The sequence below is a fragment of the Mus caroli genome, unplaced genomic scaffold, assembly GCF_978045245.1.
Source record: "Mus caroli unplaced genomic scaffold, Mus_caroli_1 scaffold_5, whole genome shotgun sequence".
NCBI classification, from domain to species: Eukaryota; Metazoa; Chordata; class Mammalia; order Rodentia; family Muridae; genus Mus; species Mus caroli.
The window spans coordinates 135,877,506-135,905,236 of NW_028227260.1; the positions used below are offsets into that span (position 1 = coordinate 135,877,506).

The 27,731-nt window shown below is 38.4% G+C and overlaps 1 protein-coding gene across 5 annotated transcripts in view; it reads left to right on the forward strand.

Annotated features, from left to right (window-relative positions):
* The window catches only part of Klhl13 (kelch like family member 13), a 160,216-nt gene extending 151,669 nt beyond the window's left edge, over window positions 1-8,547 (forward strand). For all 5 annotated transcript variants that reach the window (XM_085838235.1, XM_085838239.1, XM_085838236.1 and 2 more), the window contains 2 exons: window positions 770-883; window positions 6,977-8,547. In XM_085838235.1, coding sequence (XP_085694361.1) covers window positions 770-883; window positions 6,977-7,464 — 602 coding nt within the window. In that variant the 3' untranslated portion in view covers window positions 7,465-8,547. The remainder of the gene's footprint in view (window positions 1-769; window positions 884-6,976) is intronic.
* Window positions 8,548-27,731: the final 19,184 nt, after the last annotated feature.

Here is a 27,731-nt window from a genome sequence, read left to right on the forward strand (position 1 = left end):
GTAGTAAATCTGAATCTTTCAAGTCCATCTAGACTTCATGCTTTCTGCCAGTCTTCAGTATATCTGCTTCTTTCTTTGTAAAAAGAAACATTTTTTTTAATCTGCCTGGACTGCTATTGTTCTGATCTTGTAGTTTCCAACAGGGTAGATTGAAAGATACTTAAGTAACTGAGGTCACTTGTCCAAAGTACTTTATGTGGAAGATGACAAATTGATTACTGATATCAAGTCCACTTAATAAAGTAATTAACACATTATTGCCAATCATCTTTGGGTTAAGAATGGTGGTATTGGTTATAGCAGTTGCCATAGTGAAATGTGTATGAAATAAATCAGTCAGTAATTATACCCTCAGATTCAGCTGTACAATAGGTTTTACAGATAGTGATGTTTGTTCCTGTACACTATGTCAAAAATAGGTATTCAGAATTGGTGTGTTATTCTTCCTTTGTGATTTTTTTTATCTTTTCCTGTATTTTTAGAGCAAAGAAATTGGAGAAATGTCAAAGTAAAAAGTAAAAAACAGATGGTAGAAAAAATTCTTAGTGATTTGTACATTTGTATAATGTTTAGAAATTTATATAATCTAGCCTAATATAATATCTCTTAATGTTTCATTTTAATAGTCTCAAAAACTATAAGATGCCCTCTAAGGACTCATATTAAGCATTTTCAGAGATTAATATGTTATTATTATTATTCTACTAAAATAAAATAAAACTTGAAATTAAAATATAATTTCATTTCTTTTCTTTTTGTTTTTCAACAGCTACTGTGGAATGTTACAATCCGAGAACAAATGAATGGACCTATGTTGCCAAAATGAATGAACCTCACTATGGCCATGCGGGAACTGTGTATGGAGGAGTGATGTATATTTCAGGTAGACAAATACCCTGTGAACTTATCATAATAATTTTTATTCATTTTTAATTAATTTATGTATTCACTTTACATCCTGATCACTGCCCCTCCTTCCAAATCCTTCCCCTTCCCCTACCCTTTCCTCTGAGAGAGTGGAGACCTCCCATGGGTATCTCCCACCCTGGTATATCAAGTCTCTGTAGAGCTAGATACTTCTTCTCCTACTGAATATGATCTTTCCATATAGTACCAGTAATAATAACAATTCCTGGGAAAAATTGTAAAAATATATTTATATTTTCAGGAGATTTTATATGTATATTTGTGTGTGAATAATTAGAGTATTCTGTAAGTTTACAATCTAGCACCAAACCAATTCAGTTATAGATGTATAATGTATGAGAAATTAGAAAGCATTTATTTCCAGTTCATTTTTAATGTAAGTCCCAATACTCTGTATTCTAGTAAACACTATTTATATGCAATAATCATTTGTTTGACTTAAAATTTGGCTAAGCCATATTAGGAAATAAAACATACATACAAATCTATTTACATGTAATATATATAATGTACATAACAAAACACGTATATTATTCCTTTAGTATTATAATAGGGATTCAACTGTGGTGCCATTATATGCAGAGATACTTTTATATGAAAATTCCAGGACAGATCTTGGAAATAGGAAATAAACAGAGACACAGTCAAACTAAAGAAGTTATGAAACAAATGGATTTAACAGATATCTATAGAACATTTTATCCTAAAACAAAAGGATATACCTTTTTCTCAGCACCTCATGGTACCATCTCCAAAACTGACCATATAATCGGTCACCAAACAAGCTTCAACAGATACAAAACTATTGAAATAATCTCATGCACACTATCAGATCACTATGGACTAAGGCTGATCTTCAATAACAACATAAATAATAGAAAGCCCACATACACTTGGAAGCTGAACAACAATCTACTCAATAATAACTTGATAAAGGAAGAATTACAGAAAGAAATTAAAGACTTTTTAGAGTTTAATAAAAATTAAGCCACAACATACCCAAACTTATGGGACAAAATGAAAGCATTTCTAAGAGAAAAATTCATAGCTCTGAGGGCCACCAAAAAGAAACTAGAGAGAGCACACACTAGCAGCTTGACAGCACACCTAAAAGCTCTAGAACAAAAGAAAGCAAATTGACCAAAGAGGACTAGACAGCAGGAAATAATCAAATTCAGGTCTGAAACCAACCAAGTGGAAACGAAAAGAACTATACAAAGAATAAACCAAACAAGGAGCTGTTTCTTTGAGAAAATCAACTAGATAGCTAAACCCTTAGCCAGACTAACTAAAGGGTACAGGGATAGTATCCTAATTAACAAAATCAGAAATGAAAAGGGAGACATAACAACAGAACAATCAGATCCTCCTACAAAAGGCTATACTCAACAAAACTGGAAAACCTGGATGAAATGGAAAATTTTCTAGACAGATACCAGGTACCAAAGTTAAATCAGGAACAGATTAATGATCTAAACAGTCCCATGTCCCCTAAAGAAATAGAAACAGTAGTTTATAGTCTCCCAGCCAAAAAAGCCGAGGACCAGATGGGTTTAGTGCAGAGTTCTATCAGACCTTCAATGAAGACCTAATTCCAATACTCCTTAAATTATTCCACAAAATAAAAACAGAAGGTACTCTACCCAATTAGTTCTATGATGCCACAATTACTCTGATTCTTAAACCACAGAAACACTCAACAAAGAAAGAGATATTTTAGCCAATGTCCCTTATGATTATCAATGCAAAAATACTCAATGAAATTCTCTCAAACGAATCCAAGAACACCTCAAAATGATCAGCCATCATGATCAAGTAGGCTTCATCTCAAGGATGCGGGGATGCTTTAATATATGGATGTATCCACTATATAAATTAAGTCAAAGACAAAAGTCACATGATCATCTCATTAGATGCTCAGAAAGCATTTAACAAAGTCTAACACCCCTTCATGATAAAAGTCTTGGAAAGATCAGGAATTCAAGGCCCATACCTAAACATAATAAAAGCAATATACAACAAACCAGTAGCCAACATCAAACCAAATGATGAGAAACTTGAAGCAATCCCACTAAAATCAGGGACTAGACAAGGCTGCCCACTTTCTCCCTACCTATTCAATATATTACTTGAAGTCATAGTCAGAGCAATTAGACAACAAAAGGAGATCAAAGGAACACAAATTGGAAAGGAAGAAATCAAAATATCATTATTTGCAGATGATATGATAGTATATATAAGTGACCCCCAAAATTCCCCAGAGAACTCCTATACCTGATAAACAGCTTCAGTGAAGTATCTGGATATAAAATTAACTGAAATAAATCAGTGGCCTTTCTCTACACAAAGGATAAACAGGCTGAGAAAGAAATTAGGGTAACAACACCCTTCACAATAGTCACAAATGATATAAAATACCTTGGTGTGACTCTAACTAAGGAAGTAAAAGATCTGTATGATAAGAACTTCAATTCTCTAAAGAAAGAAATCCAAGAATATCTCAGAAGATGGAAAGATCTCCCATGCTCATGAATTGGTAGACTTAATACAGTAAAAATGGCTATCTTGCCAAAAGCAATCTACAGATTCAATGCAATCTCCATCAAAATTGCAACTCAATTCTTCACAGAGTTAGAAAGGGCAATTTTCAAATTCATCTGGAATAATAAAAAACCTAGGATAGCAAAAACTATGCTCAGCAATAAAAGAACCTCTGGTAAAATCACCATCCCTGATCTCAAGCTGTACTACAGAGCAATTGTGATAAAAACTGCATGGTACTGAAACAGTGACAGACAGGTATATCAAATGAACAGAATTGAAGGCCCAGAAATGAACCCACACACCTATGATCATTTGATCTTTGATAAAGGAGCTAAAACCATCCAGTGGAAAGAAGACAGCATCTTCAACAAATGGTGCTGGCTCAACTGGCAGTTATCATGTAGAAGAGTGCGAATTGATCCATTCTTATCTCCTTGTACAAAGTTCAAGTCTAAGTTAATCAAAGAACTCCACATAAAACCAGAGACACTGAAATTTACAGAGGAGAAAGTGGAGAAGAGTCTTTAAGATATGGGCACAGGGGAAAAATTCCTGAACAGAACAACAATGATTTGTGCTGTAAGGTCAAGAATCTTCAAATGGGACCTCATAAAACTTCAAAGCTTCTGCCAGTCAAAGGACACTGTCAACAAGATCAAAAGGCAATCAACAGATTGGAAAAGATCTTCACCAATGCTAAATCCCATAGGGGGCTAAAATCCAATATATATAAAGAACTCAAGAAGTCAGACTCCAGAAAACTAAACAGCTCTATTTTTTAAAAAATGGGGTATAGAGCTAAACAAAGAATTCTCAACTGAGGAATATTGAATGGCTGAGAAGCACCTAAAAAAATGTACAGCATCCTTAATCATCAGGGAAATGCAAATCAAACAACCCTGAGATTCCACCTCATACCAGTCAGAATGGCTAAGATCAAAAGCTCAGGTGACAGCAGATGCTGGTGAGGATGTGGAGAAAGAGGAACACTCCTCCATTGCTGGTGGGACTGCAAGTTGGTACAACTACTCTGGAAATCAGTTTGGCAGTTCCTCAGAAAACTGGACATAGTACTACTGGTAGATCCAACAATACCTCTCCTGGGCATATACCCAGAAGATGTTCCAACTGGTAAGAAGGACACATGCTCCACTATGTTCATAGCTGTTAAGAAGGACACATGCTCCACTATGTTCATAGCAGCCTTATTTATAATAGCCAGAAGCTAGAAAAACCAAGATGTCCCTCAACAGAGGACAAGATACAGAAAATGTGGTTCATTTACACAATGGGTACTACATAGCTATTAAAAAGAATGAATTTATGAAATTCTTCGACAAATGGATGGATCTGGAGGATATCATCCTAAGTGAGGTAACCCAATCACAAAAGAACACACATGATATGCAATCACTGATCAGTGGATATTAGCCCAGAAGCTCTGAATTCTTCTTAAATGCCCATGGGAGGATTTACGGAGACAAATTTCGGAGCTGAGACTGAAGGAATGACCTTTCAGAGACTGCTCCACTTGTGGATCCAACCCATAAACAGCTACCAAACCCACACACTATGACAGATGCCAACAAGAGCCTGTTGTCAGGAGCTTGATAAAGCTGTCTCCTGAGAGGCTCTACCAGTGCCTGGAAAATACACAAGTGGATGCTCACAGCCATCTATTGGACAGAGCACAAAGTCACCAATGAAGGAGCAAGAGAAAGTACCCAAGGAACTGAAGGAGTCTGAAGGAGGAACATCCATATGAACTAACCAGTACACCCAGAGCTCCTTGGAACTAAACCACCAATCAAAGAAAACATGTGATGGAACTTGTGGCTCTATTGGCTTATGTAGCAGAGGATGGCCTAGTTGGCCATCAATGGGAGGAGAGGCCCTCCCTGTGATGGTTCTATGCCCCAGTATAGGGGAATGCCAGGACTAGTAATGGGAGTGGGTGGGTTGGGGAGCAGGGGGAGTGGGGGGAGAGGATTTTTTGGAGAGAAAACTAGGAAATGTGATAACATTTGAAATGTAAACAAAGAAAATATCTAATAAAAAAAAGAAAAAGAAAAAAGAAAATTCCAAAATGACTTAAGTTTATTCAGTATTCAGATAACAACTTTGACTCTCAAATAGTTTGTACTTGTATTTCCCTAAAGAAAGTCATGAATTCAGAAATATATTTTGACATGGTGATCACCTTTGATATTGACATTTAATTTTTAGGCAATTTTGTTCACCCCACATGCTTTCTCCTTTCCTCCCTCTCTCCTTTTCTCCCACCCACCCCTGTCTCTCCCTCTCCCCCTCCCACTTCCCCTCCCACTCCTTCTCTCTTCCTCTCTCCCTCTCCATCTTTCTTTTTTTCCCTAGTTCAGTCTGCCTCTAAGAGCCCTCTCCCCTCAATGCCAGGCAAATAGTTCTGTTATTAGAAAGCTAAGTTGTTAAGGGGCTGATGAGTCACAGGACATTGCCTTATGATGTCTATAGTCAAGAAAGATCTGTGAATGACTGTGTGGCATGTGGTTGGCAGGCTTCCAGGGTTCAGTTCATGAGTGACTATGGGGCATCTTACATTGTCAGAGCCATAAAGGAAATCATATTGTATCACCTACCTGTTTCATGTGTGTAAGTGCTCTACTACTATAACAATGGCTCCCAGTTCCCTGGAGCAAAGCTGACACTTGAATGGTTTTAGTGGCACTTTGGTATAACTGGTATATGCTGCAAAAACTATCTTCCACATTGATGTTAGGCTAAGAACTGAGCCAATGTTGTAACCAAAAAACAATGCTTTGCTTTCTGGTAGGAATTTAAAAATTAGATAAATATGTTTCATTAATTTCTGTCTTGCTACTTGAAAAATCTATGATACAGATAAAGATCAGCTTAGGTCTGTCCCTTGTAAGCTGAAGATAGAGTTTGGTACTTTCATTACCATTTTATTATTTGTGTTCTATCTGTATTCAGATTGTAGGTAATTTGACTTACTTTGACCCAATACACCAACAACCAACTGATACATATATAAAATTCTTATGTTCAAAATTCCAAATCTGGGTTTATATTCAAAACCCTAATATGTTAACTAGAATGGGTATTTTGATTTGGAAAAGGGACTAATGGGTACCTGCAATTTAAAGTAGCCTAGGCTAGTCCTCAGCACCCATAGCCTACTCACTAAAATGTCACACACACTGATGCTTTGTAGTTCGATTTTACTACGCAGTTAACTCTAATAGTGGCCAAAATATATTTCCATCTATTGACACTCCTTAAGTATGATGGCTCTTTGTTTGAGAAGGTTGCTGTAATAATATATTTTCACTCATTTTAAATAGTTAAATGTAAGGTTTTCTTTTCTTTGTTGTTGTTATTAAAGAATATGGAGCTACAACAGCTATATATTTATAAGCTATAATATGCCGTAAAATGTAGGAAAAGTTAACCATCATACATTCTTTAGGATTTCTTTTGCTCATGCCTATTTTTTTTCATTCTTTAGGAGGAATTACCCATGACACTTTCCAAAAGGAGCTCATGTGCTTCGACCCTGATACTGACAAATGGACCCAGAAGGCACCGATGACCACTGTCCGAGGCCTACACTGCATGTGTACGGTGGGAGATAGGCTCTATGTCATTGGTGGCAACCATTTTCGCGGAACCAGTGATTACGATGATGTCCTGAGCTGTGAATACTACTCACCTATCCTTGACCAGTGGACCCCAATTGCTTCCATGTTAAGAGGGCAGAGTGATGTTGGGGTCGCTGTCTTTGAGAATAAAATCTATGTGGTTGGTGGATATTCATGGAATAATCGCTGTATGGTAGAGATAGTGCAGAAGTATGATCCAGAGAAAAATGAATGGCATAAGGTTTTCGATCTGCCAGAGTCTCTTGGTGGTATTCGAGCTTGTACACTTACAGTTTATCCACCTGAGGAAGCCACACCATCACCTTCTAGAGAGTCCCCTCTTTCTGGACCCTAAGATCATCCTTACAATTAAGATGCTATATTCCTATCTTTGCAATGTGTCATGATTATCTTCTTTTCCCCCCTTAAGTAGCATATATGTTAGAATTAGCCTTCAGTAATTGATACAGAAAAAAAAAATTGACATTGATGTTACTTGTGATGTTTGTATGGCCTAGAATGTTTATAAAGTGGTAACAAACCATCCTTGAAATATATCCCATAGAAGCTGATGTTTAACATGAAAACAAAAAAAGTATTGTCTACAAAGTGTTTCTTCAGTACTTTCTAAATGCTGTGTACTGAGTGTAAGGTATTCATCATCTTACATTATAAGCCAAGTTGAAGGTGGATTATAGTAAATGTACAACTGTGCTCACTAGGCTTCAAAGTAAAGAAGTTTTCCTTTCATCTTTAACTGTAAGATGTCAAAGGGAGGCAGCCTGCTCCAATAGGAAACAGTACACAAAAGGTTGCCAACTCGCATGAGCTACCTCCCTCTTTTCATAAAGTATTTTTGACACATCTGTCAACCCACCTGACTGTGTGGGTGCATTGAGAACACACCAAGTTTCTAAGACACACAGGAGAAATAACTGAAATTCACCAACACTAGTTTGTAGGGGAAAGCATGACCCCTCTGCTTATAAGAATTGGTTTGGGGTTTTTTTAAGTGTGTATAGATGAACACACACATACTTATATCAAATACAAATTTTTAAAAATTGAGTGTCAGGTCAAATAAATGTGAAATTAAAAAAAAAATTCTTCTAAAAAGAGGCTTCCATGAAAAATGGGGATTCAGTATGCACACATTAAATGCATATATTTTGAACCATACTGAATTTAGGTGGATAAGGGCTAGAAATTTTGAGCAACTAAATTTATCACTTGACCAAATTTTACCTTAAAGAATTATATTCTCTTTTTCTCCTTTGCTGTTGAAGTAACTTACCTGTTCTGTGGATTCTGTATTCTGTACACTCTTGGTTCATGAGGTTATTTAGCACAAAGTGTAACAGCTTCGCCTGGGAAGCTGCTTTTGCTCTATGATGTCCATGGTTTCCCTTCTTTTCTTCAATAAAAACATTTAATGTCATTCTGCTCTGAGCCATGCCGTTACTCCTCGGTTTGATTTCCACTTATTCCATATCTTTCAAGGGGCGAAACTGAGGAGGTTGAACATGTTGTATGTGTACGTGACTTTTATTCAAAGGACAAAGACTTGGGTCAGTCCTCACCTCACTGTGAAGATACTGCTTTTTGCCTTTGAGGAAATGGTTTGTGAAAGATGCTAATTGGGGGCTGGTGAGATGGCTCAGTGGTTAGAGCACCCGACTGCTCTTCCGAAGGTCCAGAGTTCAAATCCCAGCAACCACATGGTGGCTCACAACCATCCGTAATGAGATCTGGCGCCCTCTTCTGGAGTGTCTGAAGACAGCTACAGTGTACTTACATATAATAAATAAATAAATCTAAAAAAAAAAAAAAAAAAAAAGAAAGATGCTAATTGGCTCTTAAGCAGCAGCAGTGCCAAGCCTGGGTAAACTAAAAGCAGTTACATGTCCTCCCTCCCTTTCTTTTCTCTTCTCTTCTCTTTCTACTGTGACCTGCAAAGCTTGGTCCAGAAACCCTATCTAAGGGTGATGAGGGTAATATATAAATGTCAGACATGTACACAAAAGCTGGGACCAGGTGAGGTGCCGCCACTCTTATGGGGTGGCATTTCCACCTGCTGCAACTCAAACATGTTGGGAGTATCGTGGGAAAGGGGGAGGGGGACTAATCTGGGTAGGAGGTATCTATAGCCCAGCAGTCTCAGGCTACAAACATTTAAGAGGAGGGAGTTGCATTTGCTAGGTTTTGCCCAAACAGGCCAGTTGTTCGTAAATACTTGTACTTGGGCCAGTGGAAGAAGATTTTGCCAATTTCAAGCTTGGGCCCTATGGGGAAAGACTTTGCCAATTTCCCATGGTTCTGAGGCCTTAATCCTTGCTGTGGCTGTGTCCATGACAACACTCCACATTCACTCAGGATTTCACTCAACTCAGCATTCCTTTGCTCCTTATACCTTTATTCTCCCGTCCCCTTCCTGTTTCCTTGAGAAGCTCTTTGTTACTCTACTCCCCAGGTTGACCTTAATTTTCTGGGTTCAAACCATCTTACTGCCTCAGCAGCTAGACACACAAACTCATGCTACCTTACTGAGTTATACTGCATTATATATCTGTGGTCAGCTTCTCTGCCACTCAAGATCCATCTTGTGCACTCAGGTGGAACCACATAAAATGACTTCTTAGGTTTTATTGCTTCATTTTGTTTCTCTATCCAGCTTTAGCTGTCCTGGAACTTGGGTAAGCTAGTTGGCCTCTAAATTCACAGAGATACACCTGCCCCTGCCTCCCAAGTGCTGGGATTAAAAGGTGTGCCACCATCAACCTGCCTAAGATTTATTCTTAACTTAGGACCCTAAAGAAAAAGAATTGCCATCTCTTCCACTTCATCTCCAAGTGTATAATGTACATCACTGGGAAGAAAGGCCCCTTGGTATTGCAAACTTTATATGCCCCAGTACAGGGGAATGCCAGGGCCAAGAAGTGGAAGTGGGTGTGTAGGGGAACAGGACAGTGTGGGGGAGGGTATAGGAAACTTTCGGGATAGCATTTGAAATGTATATATAAAGAAAATATCTAATAAAAAATCAAAAAAAAAAAGAAAAGAATAATGGGACTTAAAACACTGTTTAATTAAAATCTCTGGGAAGTTTGTGTTTAAAAAAAAAAAAAAAAAAGGCAAACTGAAACCAGAACATAAGGCTATTCCAAAACACTACAGTATCATCTTATTGATCGGAGGAATAGACTGGCAGCATAACTTTTACAACTTCTGTCTTGAGTTAAATATAGTTAAGGGAAAAGTTCCCATTAATGACACTTTAGCATATTGCTGAAAGAATCTACCATAAATTTGAAAGGTTCCTCCACTTAGGTAAGAATATTTCTAACTGAGCACAACTTCTCAGTGGATTTTACTTTTATATACATGAGAATATTCAGTAACATTTGTTTTAGCTAACACCTGCCTGAAAATGGAAGTGTATACAAGACAACTAATGATACTGTAAGAATCCCAGGTCAGCATTCCTGATCAAGCAACCAAAGGCCAAGAACTCCTCCCTTCAGTTGGTAGGTGGAAAATGAAGCTTTAGAGGTGTGAGTGTCAGAGTGTTCAACCCAAAAAGAGACATTCATCATAACTAGCTACATACTACTTGCCAGAATACTTTAGCTTCATCCACAAAGGGGATGAGAAAGGAAGAAGAGAAAGTCAGGTTGGTGATCTTCTAGCAGCCTGTCACAAGAATAATGCAAAGCATATGCAGTTCTCTTCTCTGCATCTGTGCCATGTGTTATTTAGAAGCAACTAATTTCACACTTTAGTGTAATAGTTATTATTAGATAGTTCAAACAGCTGGGAAAGTATTATGTATTTCTTTCTCAGCATTTGTGTGTGTGTGTGTGTGTGTGTGTGTGTGTGTGTGAAAAGGAACCTTTGGTTGACTATACAGGTGTTTCTTGCATTTCCCTGTTGTCCTAGTTAGGGTTGCTATTGCTGTGACAAAACACTACAACCAATAAGTGAGTTGGGGAGGAAAGGGTATTTTTGGCTTACACTTCCAGAGCATAGTCCATCAGTTGAGGAAGTCAGGACAGCAACTCAAGCAGAACTGGAACCTGGAGGCAGTAACTGATGCACAGGCCATGGAAAGGGTGCTGGATACTGACTTGCTCCCCATAGCTTGCTCAGCCTGCTTATATAACCCAGGATCACCAGCCCAGTGATGACACCATCCACAATGGCCTAGGCTCTCCCTCATAAATCACTAATTAAGAGAATGCCTCAGATGGATCTTATGAGAGCATTTTCTCAATTGAGGTTCCCCTTTTTCAGATTAATCTAGCTTCTGTCAAATTGACATTAAACCAACAAGCAGGCCTACCTTCATAGGTTCTTGGTGTACTTGAAGGAGGACTGATAGAAACCTTGGACTCTCAAAAGGTTAATGTTTTTCTTCTTGGACAGAGTAGTGAGTGTCTAAAGGACAAAATATGGTTTGTTTTTGTAATTTAAAAGAAATTCATGTGGTTAGTATTTGCCTAAGAAGGTAAAATGATGTCTTGAAATCTTTCCCTTTCCTTACAGTTGCTGGAGGAGAAAAAAAAAACCCTCTATAAAAGTATACAGCATTTTGAGAGCATTCCTGAGCTAATTCTCATATGCACTCCTGACAAAATACTCTAGAAAGCAGTTAAATTGTGTTTTTAACTGCACACACCTTTTTTGTCATTGAAAAACATGTCTATAGAAAGTCAGTTTTTTGCTCTTATTTTATCCCAGACCCCTGAGATTCTTATTTACAAGCATCTCCACCGTAGTCAGGCATTTGGATATCATATTCCTGTTAGGGAAGAAAATACATGCAAAGCAAGTTCTAAAGGTTTCACTGCTTTAAGTTGATCAAATTCAGTGTTTAAAAGTATTTGTAATCACAAAAATGTATTTTAAAAATGGAAAAAATTAAGAAGAAAAGTCCCACAAAGATGCATTATATCAATGTAGAAACCTCTAATATCAATATACTTTTCATATTCTATGTAAGGTATGGCTTAAATTATGAATACACAATTTTCTGATATCAATAGGTTGACTTCTGAATTTTAAGATAGTATTTCTGGCCTGTCCTTTTCCTATTTATTTATTTATTTATTTAGCATCCCTATCACAACACACACACCCCTTCACACAGTCCCTCCCGCCTTTTCTCCCTCCCCTTCATCTCTGAACAGGGTGATGTCCCCTCTGGGTACCAACTAACCATGGCAACTAAAGTCACTGCAGGATTAGGCACATCTCTCCCACCGAGTTCAAACAAGGTGGCCCAGTTAGGGGAACAGGATCCACAGGCAACAGGGTCAGGCTAAGGCCTAGTTCCAGTACTGGGAACTCAAATGAAAACCAAGCTTCACATCTGTTACTTATGTGCACAGGGGCATAGGTACAGCCCATATATGCTCTTTTGTTTAGTGGCTCAGTCTCTTAGAAACCCCATGGGTCCAGATTAGTTGACTCTGTTGGTCTTCCTGTTAAGTCTCTATTCCATTGAGGACTGCAATCCTTCCCTCAACCCTTCCATAAGACCTCCCAAGCTCTGTCATAAGTTTGGCTGTGGGTGTCTGCATCTGTTTTGGTCAGCTGCTAGGTGAAGGCTCTCAGAGGACAGTTATGCTAGGCTCCCATCTGCAAGCATAACAGAGTATCATTAATAGTGTGTCTGACCTGTCTTAAGTGAGATTTAATGACTAGGAAATGGATTTTAGCTTTGCCAGTTTAAAACTGCCAAATGTTGTTGTTGTAGTGTAGCAATACCATTCAAATATTTTGCTAGTGAACCTAATTCATGTGATTTAGATCTTATAATCAATGAGTATTTCATCTCTAAATGTTCCCACTAATTATATACCCAGTTATCACAGTTTTTCACCTCACATGTACCATTTGGTTAGATGCTTAAAATAAAAATTAGATGGATAAAAGCAGAAAATATGACTAGGAATGGCATTCATTTTGTGTATAAACTAGTGACTATTTTAATCCTTGCAAATTACACAGTATACGTCACAACTACTCATACTTACTGTGGTAGTATAAAAAGACACACTACCTAAATGTATTATCATGGATACATGCCACAGCACTCTGGTCGAGTCAGTTTGTCAGGCAGGGATGCCTAAAAGCTGCTCATGAAGCAAAAAGAGCTTCAAGGAAGCTCTTCTCCTGGAGTCTGGCATTCTCTTAATTCTCCATTCCCGCTTTAGTCTAGTGTATGGATCCACGTGCTCTCTTTCAGTATCATCCTATTATAAGTGCCTTTTAAGATTGAATTCTGACATAGCTAAAACCTTCCGCCAGTGTTCCAACAGTCCTAGAATGTCTTTGAGCAAGACCATGGGCTTGAAATTAAGTAAGAATGTTGACATTCAGAATAGCCTCTGGTATTACACTATCACTTAGAATAAAAGCCAAGTCTCACCATATACAGGAATTTACAATGGTTTAGGAAGTAGATCGGGCTGTGGTTTTAGAGTATTGCATTATTTATGAGATGGTTAGCTAGACCGGAACTCCCTAGTTAGAACCATGACTTGGGTGTGAAAGCCCTTGCCCTAGGAGTGAAAAGTTCTCACACCTGGCTTCTAAGACTATAGCTGACCTTAGATAGGGCTGACTTTGTCTCAGTTATTTTATTGCCCAGTTCCTGCCAGTCTTAGCGTTTTCATTCCTCTGTTTTGTGTAAGAGTCATTAAGCATCCAGTAACCTCTTTGTACCTTGCTGGTGTGTCACCCAACTTCCTTATTGTCTTCTGCATAAAAAGTCTGATGCTCGAGTTGTAAAAATACATTCAGATTCCACACAACCTCTCCTGTGTGCGTCTGTCTGTCAATCCATCCTATGCTTTGTCCACCCGCGACTAAAGACCCATTCCACGAAGACAAAGGGGCCCAGAGGGTCCGCAGCAGATACAACTTTATTTAAAGACATTGGAATTTCATGTAATGGCAGGTATTGTAAAACATTACTATTCTTTTGGGTTTTTTCAAACATTTAAGAACATGACTGCCATTTTCACTCACAGGCTGCACAATACAAGGGCCACAGGCCTTGTTTTATCCACAGGATGTCCTGAGGCCGGCCTTGCCGTTATGCATGGATGAAAAGTCCTGGTGTGTTAGTTACTGTTCTATTGCTGTGAACAGACAGAATGACCAAGGCATTTTATAAAAGAAAAAAAAAAACACTTAATTGGAGTTTACTTACAATTTCAGACAGTCAATCCATGATCATTATGGAGGGAAGCTTGGTGGCAGGCAGACATGGTGCTGGAGCAGTAGCTGACAGCTCATATATGATCTTCAAGTTGCAGGTAAAGAGAGAGAGCTAACTAGGAATGGTGTGAGTTTTGGAGACTTTAAACTCCACCTCTAATGGCAATCATGCCTCCTAATCCCTCCTAAACTGTCCACCAGCTCTAAACCAAACATGGGGGTCATTCTCATTCAAACCACCACACCTGGGCTACAAAGATAAATACAAAAATATGAAGCTCAATCTATTCATGTGATAGGCACTTACACTGCTAAAGGCTAAGATGGGTATGTAAAGTGGCATCATTACAACATTGGCATGAGAAGAGGTATTTGTAAAGTGGATGAAAGGAAAGCTATAAGTGAGGGTCTTCCTTAATAGCACACATATCCTGTGGCTCCAAATTTCAAAATACGACAAGTCATCCAGTCACTCACTGCTCCTGTCCATGCAGAAAGGGTAACAAATAACTTGCCCTTTAAAGTATGCTGCAACCTGGGATGAAATATTTCACAAGGCTTCCTTAAAAATCTCACTGTGTAGGCATGTTTCTTTGGTACAGGGAACTTAAACCCAACAGTAACAATAAACAATATTTTCTCCCATATATTATTGCAAAGCTTTCTTGAAGGCAAGCAAGGACCTAGGCATCCTATAATTAGCTTGGTGTTATGTTATCCAGTCTTTTTATTATTGTTTATGTCTTCTCTACATACACTGTTTTGCCAGTAGCATGCCTAGTTCATAAGAGGAGAAAGAAAAACTCACTGAGTATGGTTGTGCACACTTTTAATTCCTGCACTCAGGAGGGATAGTCAGGTGATCTCTGAAATGCAGACCAATCTGTTCTACAGATTGAGTTCCAGGACAGCCAGAGCTGTTACATAGAAAAACCCTGTCTTGAAAAAAAAAAAAAAAAAGGAGAAGGAAGAAGAAGAGGAGGAACAAGAAGAAGAAGATGAGGAAGAGTAGGTGAAGGAACAGGGGGAGGAAGAAGAAGAGGAGAAGGAAGAGGAGAAAAAGGAAGAAGAGGAGGGAGTGGAAGAGGTGGAGGAGGTGGAGACAATCTCTTCTAACCAAGAATTTAAGTCTTTTGAAATTAATAATAGTACCTTTCCAATTCAAGAATGAATATAAAACACTGATAACAATACTGGTTTAATAGACTTCACTTGGTTAAATTTGTATTAATAAGCTTGTGCTTCTAGATTCCATATTATGTTGATTGGAAGGAGAAAGGATCCCCATAGGCTCATGCATTTGAAAACTTGGCCCCCAGTTGCTGGGACTGTTTGGGGAGGCTGTGGATTATTTAGAAGATGTTAACTGTTCACTGCACAAAGAAACATTTCTTTCTTTTTTTTCCATATTTTATTGAGTATTTATTTCAATTACATTTCCAATGCTATCCCAAAAGTCCCCCACACACTCCCCCACCCACTCCCCTACCCACCCACTCCTACTTTTTGGCCCTGGCGTTCCCCTGTACTGAGGCATATAAAGTTTGCATGACCAATGGGCCTCTTTTTCAACTGATGGCCGACTAGGCCATCTTCTGATACATATGCAGCTCAAGACACGAGCTCCAGGGGGGGTATTGGTTAGTTCATATTGTTGTTCCACCTATAGGGTTGCAGACCCCTTCAGCTCCTTGAGTACTTTCCCTAGCTCTTCCATTGGGGGCCCTGTGATCCATCCAATAGCTGACTGTGAGCATCCACTTTGTGTTTGCTAGGCCCCGGCCTAGTCTCACAAGAGACAGCTATATCTGGGTCCTTTTAGCAAAATCTTGCTAGTGTATGCAATGGTGTCAGCGTTTGGAAGCTGATTATGGGATGGATCCCCGGATATGGCAGTTTCTAGATGGTCCATCTTTTCGTCTCAGCTCCAAACTTTGTCTCTGTAACTCCTTCCATGGGTCTTTTGTTCCCAATTCTTCTGATGAGGTCTGAGTGCTACACTAATTTATTAAAACAGAGGTATAAATTTAGGGAATAGTTTAATACCATGCCTATTTATCCAAACAATAATTGTAAGGTCACCCATGCAGGTGTAAGATCCTCAATTATGGGTTCTTGGCCATATTTACAATACATGCATGCCCTCTGTGGAACATGCCTTTTTGGATTATATAAATGTTTATATGTGTGTGTTTAGAAATACTTATATTCACATAGGTATACATATACATGCGTACACACATATACATTCCCACATATATATGTACTGTTAAAGAAAAATGTAGGAAAACAGTATTTTTGCATGTGAATACATATATACATACTTGATTACTGGGTAAAGAAAGTGTATTTTTATTGATTTTTTTTCTTGGCATTGATTTCCTTATGATATTTGTATGGTAGGGTGGTTTTATGGACAAACTAACCAGACACAGAAGCTAAACATTGCATTTTGTTTCATCTGGATTCTTCAAGTAAGGTTACAACTTGAGAGCTATTTACATACAATGAAGACTTCATTTACATTTCACTTTGAATATTAAAAATGTAAATATACTTACAGTTGAGGAACTAATATATTAAACATGCATAACTACTGTTTATATGAAACAATTATAAACATTTTCCATATTTGTATAATTTAATGTTGTTAAGGCATTTAAAAATGTGTGAGCATCATGACATTTCTTCCTTAAATATTATATTTAAATGTATGCTTAAGTATAATTTCCTTCTTAAAACCCTCACCTTCTCTAAGACAATTCAAAATTTCTTACTGAGTGCAAATTTAAATACCCACTGTTCTATTGCTGTGAAAAGACACCAATAGTCAAAGCAGCTCCTATAAAATCGTGTAATTGGGGACTTACTTATGATTTTAAATGGTTAGACCACAATAATCATGACAGGAAGCAGACAGGCACGGTGTTGTAGTAGTACCCAAGATATGTCCATCTTGATCCACAGACAGCAGTCAGATTGTGTGTGTGTGTGTGTGTGTGTGTGTGTGTGTGTGTGTGTGTGTGTGTGAGAGAGAGAGAGAGAGAGAGAGAGAGAGAGAGAGAGTCTGGGTGCCTTGCATGAGCTTCTTAAACTTCAAAGCCCACCCTCAGTGACATATCTCCTCCAACAAGGTGACAGCTATTCCAGCAAAATCACACATCCAAATCCTTCCCAAACGGTTCCAGTAACTAGTGGCTAAGATTCTATGCCTATGAAGGTCATTCTCATTTAAACCAGCACAGCCATAAAATGTTTGTCACCAAAGACCACAATATTTGAACTGAGGTCAGAATGACAGCATGGATATCTGTGCATGATATGCTCTAAAGCCCTGAAGCATGACAAGTGAAAACTTCTTACCACAGATTTAGTAGAGTGTTTTTTTTTTTCAGAGTGCTAAGTACCATAGGCAGAGACACCTGAAAGCCATACCTAGTCATTGCTACTTTTTAGTAGATACTGCTTTCCAAAGGTGCCATACCTAAGATCCTCTTTTCACTTCCAGCCATTGTTTGGAAGCCTTGCCTGGGAGTTCTGGCTTCCTTTATTCTCTGTGTAATGGAGCAATTCACACCAGCCCATCTCCACTACCATTTCCCCTTCTGTTTCCTCTGCTTCGTCTAAGAAGTAGAACTCAGGGGAAGCCAGGGCCTGTGACCCACCATTGTGAATGAAAAATAAAGGACTGTTACATGTTCATGGCTGAGGAGACCTTAGAATGCATGTTCTCTTCAGGATTCATGCCCAAGCTCTTTCCATCATTCTGAACTAGGTCTAAATATCCATACAGTGTTAGTTCTTTGATTCTCTGGGAGCCATCAATCTCTACTGACACTTTCTTTGCTCCTCTTTGAGAATTAATGCATGCCAAACTGCAAATGTTAATGAGAATTAAAGAGCTACCTTTATGGAGACACTAAGAAGTTGTGTAACAGTGAGCCATCCTTTGTAGCAAGACAGAGAAAACACTAATATGCATTGTTATACACATTTTCCCACTGATAGCAACACATTCAGTAAAGTTAGTTTTTAATTTTGAAATCACACTCATTTATTTGCGTCAGTATGTGTGTGGGTGTGCACATGACATAATGGGCATGTGGAAAACAAGTTGAAGAAGTTAATTTTCTTCTATCATGTGGGGCGTGGAGGTCTAACTTATTAGGTTTCTGGTACATACTTTTACCTTCTATATTAGTGAAAGATTTCTAAAGAACAACACAGTTAAAGTATGTGTGTGTGTGTGTGTGTGTGTGTGTGTGTGTGTAGTGGGATTTATATAAGTTGGCTTACAGTATGCTGTATTAAAACAGAAAAGTCTGCTGGGCAGGGGTGGTGCAAGCCTTTAATCCCAGCACTTGGGAGGCAGAGACAGGTGGATTTCTGAATTTGAGGCCAGCCTGGTCTACAGAGTGAGTTCCAGGACAGCCAGGGCTATACAGAGAAACCCTGTCTCCAAAAACAAACAAACAAACAAACAAACAAAAAACAAGACAAAAACAAACAAACCAAAACAAAAACAAAACCAGAAATTTCAATAATCAGTAATGATTAAGTCCTTGAGACTGTATAGTTCTGTCACTTAAGGCCTGTATGATTCCTAGAGATCTGCTGATCTTCAGTCTGCCTTGAAATCCTGAAGAAGTTGTTCTAATTTCAGTTAAGGAATGCTATCCCAGTAAGATGGATGAACTTCTTAACAAGAATGGAGGCAGGCAGGCACAAAGCAAAGTTTCCTTCTTCCATATCCTTTTATCTGGGATATACCCACCCACATTTAAGATGGGTCTTCCTACTTTTGATCAAATAATCTGATCAAAATATCTCTCACAGGAGTGCGTCGCAGCTTGAGTTTTAGTTGATTCCAAATGCAGTCAAGTTCATAATCATTATTAACCATCACTTCTGCTGAGCTATTTTTCTAGACCAAATAAAGAAAGATTGTGTGTGTGTGTGTGTGTGTGTGTGTGTGTGTGTGTGTGTGTGTGTGTGTGTGCTTGAATGCTTCTCTGTCTGCCTGTCTCTGTTTGGCATGGTGGAGATCAGAGTAAAGTTAGCAAAAGTAATTTTTCTGTTCCCACCCTGTGGGTCCTAGGAACTGAACGAACTTTAGTTGGTGACCCTGTTGGCTAGTACCTTTACCCACTCACTGAGACAACTTGCAGGCATAGGCCTCCCTCTTTTGATTAGGCTACTCTGACCTTTAGTAGTCATACTAAACAGGATTTCCTCTGCTTTTCCACTTTGCTTTCATGGACCCTTGGTTGACACCATTCCTTAAGCTCTTGTTGGTTTTGAATTTCTTATTGAGAACCTGATTTTCTTTCCAGTTCTTAGATCCCCTGACCTGAACAAAGATCCTTTGAGGAACCTGTTTTCTTTCTTTCTTTCTTTCTTTCTTTCTTTCTTTCTTTCTTTCTTTCTTTCTTTCTTTCTTTCTTTCTTTCTTTCTCTCTTTCTTTTTTTTGTTTTTGTTTTTTGAGACAGGGTTTCTCTGTGTATCCCTGACTGTCTTGGAACTCACTCTGTAGACCAGGCTCAGAAATTCACCTGCCACCCAAGTGCTGAGATTAAAGGCATGTGCCACCACTGCCCAGCTCTGTTTTTAACTATTAATAATATTTTAAGGACTAAATGACAACAAAAATGAAGGTTACCACCATTATAAATGGCCAGGGCTCTGTCTGTGGTATGGCTGAAAACATTTATTACATTAATTTACCATGTTTATTTTCATTAGTAGTTATTTTTTCTGACATGACCCAACCTCATGTGACAACCAATGAGAAAACCTCTTGACTAATATATAATGCTGCTATTATTTTTAGGGACATGCCACTCTGGAACCTTGAGATAAGCTAACTGACTCTCCTCTGGACCACCTCCCCCATTTTTGGAGTAAGGTTTGAAGGGTCCAAAAGACAGTCTCTTTGAAGTCATGAAACTGAGAAGTCCTCCACCAGGGTAGTCTCTGGGTGCCATGTGTGTGCAAACAGTCAAGGCCAAGGTCCAGGTATACCTCAGGGCTGATAAGGAATTTGCAGCTTTTATTAGACTTACATGTTGTATAGATATATTTGTTTCTACTCTTCAAATCTGTATTGATTTCTTGCCCAATTCTGAAAAAATCTGCTTGTTCCATGGACCCAGCAGTCTCAAGAGGGAATGAGAATTGACAGTGGTCCCCCAACACAAGTCGTACAACTGGTTTGTCCTGGGGAGAACATACACTTAGACTTTCTAAACAGGAAAAGCAAGAATAACAAAACATTTTTTCAGGGGGGGTGTAATTAAAATGTCACTTGATAGAAAGTGTAAATGAAAAATAGCCCAATTTCCCTCCCACCTACCTTTTTGTAGAGAGAGGAAAAAATTATATTTTAATGAAGATTACTGTGATTTAAAACACACAACTGTCATGAATCCACCTTCAGGGATTTCTTGGTTGATTATCAAAGATTCCACAATTTAAAAAATTTAACGCTGAGCCCAAGATTAATTGACTTTGAGTTCTGTGATTCCATAACTTCCCAAGAAACCCCTTACTCATAAACAGTCATAGCATTGGCTTAACTCTCATCCTCTGATAAAGAATTACTCTGTTTTCTGTCTCTACTGATGCCCATGTTTTGCATATGTCACATAAATGCAATAAATATTGGCACACAATGTGAAGTGGGAACTTCTAGTTCTTTGGAAAGTTAGTTATTTTGAATGATGGTTTGCTGGGACACATATGTGAAAGGATGCCTTGCTAAAGTAAACATGTAAAAGACTATTTTCCTGAAGCAGACACAGGTGAAAGGATGTTTTGATATAGCAAACACATGAAAGGACCCAGGATGAAGGAGCGTAAATACAACCCCACAGACAGTAGAAGGTGAGCACTGAGCTTTGGTTTGGTTTGCTCTGCCTCACTATTCTTTGCTAAGAAACATGCATGCATTAGTTGGCTTATATAGGGTTTTGAGCTCAACTTGTGAAAACTTCACCACTGAGAGAAGAAACTCACTCAAGAACTGCTTGTGAGGATTTTCTGTCTGGGATCTCTCTGAGTTGGATCCACTCAGGAGAGTATGTGGTCCACATAAGCAACAGAGCTTCTTGGACAAGGTCACTTCGGGCCTTCATCCTTAGCCAGGAGGTAGAGCTGAACTTCAGTCCTCTGTGCACCTTACCAACCAGAGAAGAGCTTGCTTACACGGAGTGCTCTGACCCACAGGACTCAGGAGAGAGCTGGCCTCCCAGGGGTGCTGACAGAGGCTAACAGGCTCACAGGAGGAACAAGCTCCAGTCAGAAAGAGCTAGAACATCTAACACCAGAAATTACCAGATGCTGAAAGGCAAATGTAAGAAACTTACCAATAGAAAACAAGACCACTCAGCAATATTAGAAGCAAGTACTCCCACCACAGCAAGTCCTGAATACCCCAATACACTGGAAAAGCAAGATTTGGATTTAAAAATCATATCTCATGATGCTGGTAGAGGATTTTTTAAAAGGACTTTAATAATTCCTTTAAAGAAATACAGGAGAACACAGCTAAACAGGTAGAAGCCCTTAAAGTGGAAACTCAAAAATCCCTTAAGAATTACAGGAAAACACAACCAAACAGGTGAAGAAATTGAACAAAACCATCCAAGATCTAAAAACAGAAGTAGAAACAATAAAGAAAACCCAAAGAAAGACAACTCTGGAGGTAGACATCCTAGGGAAGAAATCAGGAGCCATAGATACGAGCATCACCAACAGAATACAAGAGATGGAAGAGAGAATATCAGGTGCAGGAGATTCCATAGGGAACATGGACACAACAATCAAAGAAAATGCAAAATGCAAAAAGATCCTAACTCAAAACATCCAGGAAATTCAGGACACAATGGGAAGACCAAACCTAAGGATAATAGCAGTAGATGAGAATGAATATTTTCAACTAAAAGGGCCAGCAAATATCTTCAACAAAATTATAGAAGAAAACTTCCCATACCTAAAGAAAGAGATGCTCATGAACATACAAGAAGCCTACAGAACTCCAAATAGACTGGACCAGAAAAGAAATTCTTCCCAACACATAATAATCAGAACAACAAATGCACTAAACAAGGAAAGAACATTAAAAGCAATAAGGGAAAAAGGTCAAGTAACATATAAAGGCAGGCCTATCAGAATTACACCAGACTTCTAACCAGAGACTATGAAAGCCAGAAGATCCTGGACAGATGTTATACAGACACTAAGAGAACACAAATACCAGCCCAGGCTACTATACCCAGCAAAATCTCTCAATGACCATAGATGGAGAAAACAAGTATTCCATGACAAAACCAAACTCACACAATGTCTCTCCACAAATCCAGCCCTTCAAAGGATAATAAAGGGAAATTGCAACACAAGGAGGGAAACTATGCCCTAGAAAAAGCAAGAAAGTAATCCTCCAACAACGCTAAAAGAAGATAGCTACAAGAACAGAATCCAAACTCTAACAACAAAAATAACAGGAAGCAACAATTACTTTTCCTTAATATCTCTTAATATCAATGGGCTAAATTCCCCAATAAAAAGACATAGACTAAAAGACTGGCTACATAAATGGGACGAAACGTTTTGCTGCATAAAGGAAACCCACCTCAGGGACAAAGACAGAGACTACCTCAGAGTAAAGGGCAGGAAAATAATTTTCCAAGCAAATGGTCTCAAGAAACAAGCTGGAGTAGCCATTCTAATATCTAATAAAATTGACTTTCAACCCAAAGTTATCAAAAAAGGGGCACTTCATACTCATCAAAGGTAAAATCTACCAAGATGAACTCTCCATTCTGAATATCTATGCTCCAAATGCAAGAGCAGCCACATTCATTAAAGAAACTTTAGTAAAGCTCAAAGGACACATTGTATAACACACAACAATAGTGGGAGACTTCAACACCCCACTCTCATCAATGGACAGATCCTGGAAACAGAAACTAAACAGAGACACAGTCAAACTAACAGAAGTTATGAACCAAATGGATTTAGCAGATAGCTATAGAGTATTTTATCTTAAAACAAAAGTATATACCTACTTCTCAGCACCTCATGGTACCTTTTCCAAAACTGACCATATAATTGGTCACAAAACAGGCCTCAACAGATACAAAAATATTGAAATAATCCCATGCACCCTATCAGATCACAACAGATTAAGGCTGATCTTCAATTACAATATAAATAATAGAAAGCCAACATACACCTGGAAGCTAAACAATGTTCTACTCAATGATAACTTGATCATGGAAGAAATAAAGAAATTAAAGATTTTTTAGAGTTTAATGAAAATGAAGCCAGAACATACCCAAACTTATGTGACACAGGAAAAGCAGTTCTAAGAGGAAACTCATAGAACATACAGGAGCATCTTGAAAGCACAACTATAAGCTGTAGAACAAAAGGAAGCAAATTCACCAAAGAGGAGTAGATGGCAGGAAATAAAATCAGGGTTGAAATCAACCAAGTAGAAACAAAAAGAACTATACAAAGCATCAACCAAACCAGGAGATCGTTCTTTGAGAAAATAAAAAAGGTAGGTAATCCCATAGCCAGACAAATGAGAGGGTATAGGGACAGTATCCTAATTAACAAAATCAGAAATGAAAAGGGAGATATAACAACAGAATCTGAAGAAATCCAAAAAAAAAAAAAAAAAATCATCAGATCCTACTATAAAAGCCTATACACAACAAAACTGGACAACCTGGATGAAATGGTCAATTTTCTAGACAGATACCAGGTACCAAAGTTAAATCAGGATCAGATTAACGATCTAAACATTTCCATATCCGCTAAAGAAATAGAAACAGTCATTAATAGTCTCCCAACCAAAAGAAAGCCCAAGACCAGATGGGTTTAATGTAGAGCTCTATCAGACCTTCAAAGAATACCTAATTCCAATACTCCTCAAAGTATTCCACAAAATAAAAACAGAAGGTACTCTACCCAATTCCTTCTATGATGCCAAAATTTCTCTGATACCTAAACCACACAAAGACACAACAAAGAAAGGAAACTTCAAACCGATTTCCTTTATGAATATAGATGCAAAAATACTCAATAAAATTATCGCAAACCAAATCCAAGAACATATCAAAACATTCATCCATCATGATTAATTAGGCTTAATCCCAGGGATACAGGGATGGTTTAATATATGGAAATCAATCAACATAATCCACTATATAAACAAACTCAAAGACAAAAATCACATGATAATCTCATTAGATACTGAGAAACATGTAACAAAATCCAACACCCATTCATGATAAAAGTCATGCAACGATCAGGAAGTCAAGGCCCATACCTAAACATAATAAAATCAATATACAGCAAACCAGTAGCGAACATCAAACTTAATGGAGAGAAATTTTAAGCAATCCCACTAAAATCAGGGACTAGACAAGGCTGCCCATTTTCTCCCTACTTATTCAATATAGTACTGCAAGTTCTAGCCAGAGAAATTAGACAACAAAAGGAGATCAAGGGGATACAAATTGAAAAGGAAGAAGTCAAAATATCACTATTTGCAGATGACATGATAGTATACATAAGTGACCCCAAAAATTCCACCAGAGAACTCCTAAACCTGATAAACAACTTCATGGGGAAGCAGTCTACAGATTTAATGCAATCTCCATCAAAATTCCAACTCAATTCTTCACAGAGTTAGAAAGGGCAATTGGCAAAATCATCTGGAATAACAAAAATCCTAGGATAGCAAGAATTATTCTCAACAACAAAAGAACCTCTAGTGGAATCGCAATCCCTGACCTCAAGCTGTACTGCAGAGCTATTTCGATAAAACTGCATGGTACTGGTACAGTGACAGACAAGTAGATCAATGGAACAGAATTGAAGACCCAGAAATGAACCCACACACCTATGATCACTGATCTTTGACAAAGGTGCTAAAACCATCCAATGGAAAGAAGACAGAGTCTTCAAAAAATTGTGCTGGCTCAACTGGCAGTTAGCATGTAGAAGAATGTGAATTGATCCATGGTTATCTCCTTGTACAAAGCTCAAGTTTTAGTTGATCAAAGAACTCCACATAAAACCAGAGACACTGAAATTTACAGAGGAGAAAGTGGAGAAGAGTCTTTAAGATATGGGCACAGGGGAAAAATTCCTGAACAGAACAACAATGATTTGTGCTGTAAGGTCAAGAATCTTCAAATGGGACCTCATAAAACTTCAAAGCTTCTGCCAGTCAAAGGACACTGTCAACAAGATCAAAAGGCAATCAACAGATTGGAAAAGATCTTCACCAATGCTAAATCCCATAGGGGGCTAAAATCCAATATATATAAAGAACTCAAGAAGTCAGACTCCAGAAAACTAAACAGCTCTATTTTTTAAAAAAAATGGGGTATAGAGCTAAACAAAGAATTCTCAACTGAGGAATATTGAATGGCTGAGAAGCACCTAAAAAATGTACAGCATCCTTAATCATCAGGGAAATGCAAATCAAACAACCCTGAGATTCCACCTCATACCAGTCAGAATGGCTAAGATCAAAAGCTCAGGTGACAGCAGATGCTGGTGAGGATGTGGAGAAAGAGGAACACTCCTCCATTGCTGGTGGGACTGCAAGTTGGTACAACTACTCTGGAAATCAGTTTGGTGGTTCCTTAGAAAAATGGACATATTTCTACCAGAAGATCCAGCAATACCACTCCTGGGCATATACCCAGAAGATGTTCCAGCATGTAATAAGGACACATGCTCCACTATGTTCATAGCAGCCTTATTTATAATAGCCAGAAGCTAGAAAGAACCCAGATGTCCCTCAACAGAGGAATGCATACAGATAATGTGGTTCATTTATACAATGAAGTACTACGCAGCCATTTAAAACAACAAATTTATGAAATTCTTCGACAAATGGATGGATCTGAAAGATATCATCCTAAGTGAGGTAACCCAATCACAAAAGAACACACATGATATGCATTCACTTATAAATGGATTTTATCCCAGAAGCTCAGAATTCTTCTTAGAAGGGGGAACAAAATGCTCATGGAATGATTTACAGAGACAAATTTTGGAGCATAGACTGAGGGAATGACCATCCAAAGATGGCACCGCCTGGGGATCAATCCCATAAATAACCACCAAACCCAGTCACTGTGGCAGATGCCAACAATTGCTTGATCACAGGAGCCTGATATAGCTATCTCATGAGAGGCTCTGCCAGTGCCTGGCAAATACAGAAGTGAATGTTCACAATCATCCATTGGACAAAATACAAGGTCCCCAGTGAAGGAGGTAGAGAAAGTACCTAAGGACCTGAAGGGGTCTGCAGCCCTATAGGAGGAGCAACAATATGAACTAAACAGTACCCCCAGAGCTCCCTCAGACTAAACCACCAATTCAAAGAAAACACATGGTGGGACTTGTGTCTTTTGCCGCATATGTAACAGTTGGCCATCAATCAGAGGAGAGGTCATTGTTCTTAGGAATAGTCTATGCCCCAGTATATGCTGGTTTGTGCCTGGTGTCTGCTTGGTGAAAGGACTGGACTGTAGCTACTGGTTTGTGTGTGGTGTCTAGGCAGTTGTCTAGGCCTGCCTAGAGGACTAGTCTGCAGCTTCTTTGTCATATTTGGTGTTTGCTATGGGTCTGAACTGCTGCTCAAGAAGATCAAGCTCACCTCTAAAGAACTATTGCTGAACAGATCCACTTCCCCCATATCCTAGCATCTTTAATCTTTCACTACCTCTCCTGGGTGGTGAGCTAGAGGAGAGGTTGAACCCTTATTAAAAGCAGGTTGCCAAAAATTATGCCTACAATTTTGTCTGTTTTCTTCAGCATCCTTTTAAGACTTACTCATAGTGTACCATGTATTTGTAGCTCATTTTTCATTGTAGAATAGTATCCCATTTTGTATACAACTTAAAACTCATTCTTGCTCATTCATTCATCACGTGATGAATGCTTTGCTTGTTTCTATTGTTTCCTCTATTATAATGTTTCTGTGAACATTCCTGTATAAGTTTAAATGAGGACATTTGACTTAATTTTTCTGAATTTCCAACTAAGGATAGGTTAGCTGAGCAATGTAATGATTCTATGATAGTCCTTTTGAAATACTAACAAACAAAAAAAGAACAATAATCGGAATTTTGGTGAGAGTTTTCTCTAAGCATTTATTTGTGTTGAATAACAGTAGTAATAGGATATTGCTAGCATTTAGTCTAAGCTCTGTCCCACAGTTACCTGGCAACAGCCAGATGTAACTGAATCACTATAAAAGAGGCTGCTTGCCCACTCCTCTTTCTTTTACCTTCTTGCTCTCTCATCTTATTCCTGTTCACCCTCTCTTCCCATTCCCCTTCTGATCTCTTCATGTGCTCATGGCAGGC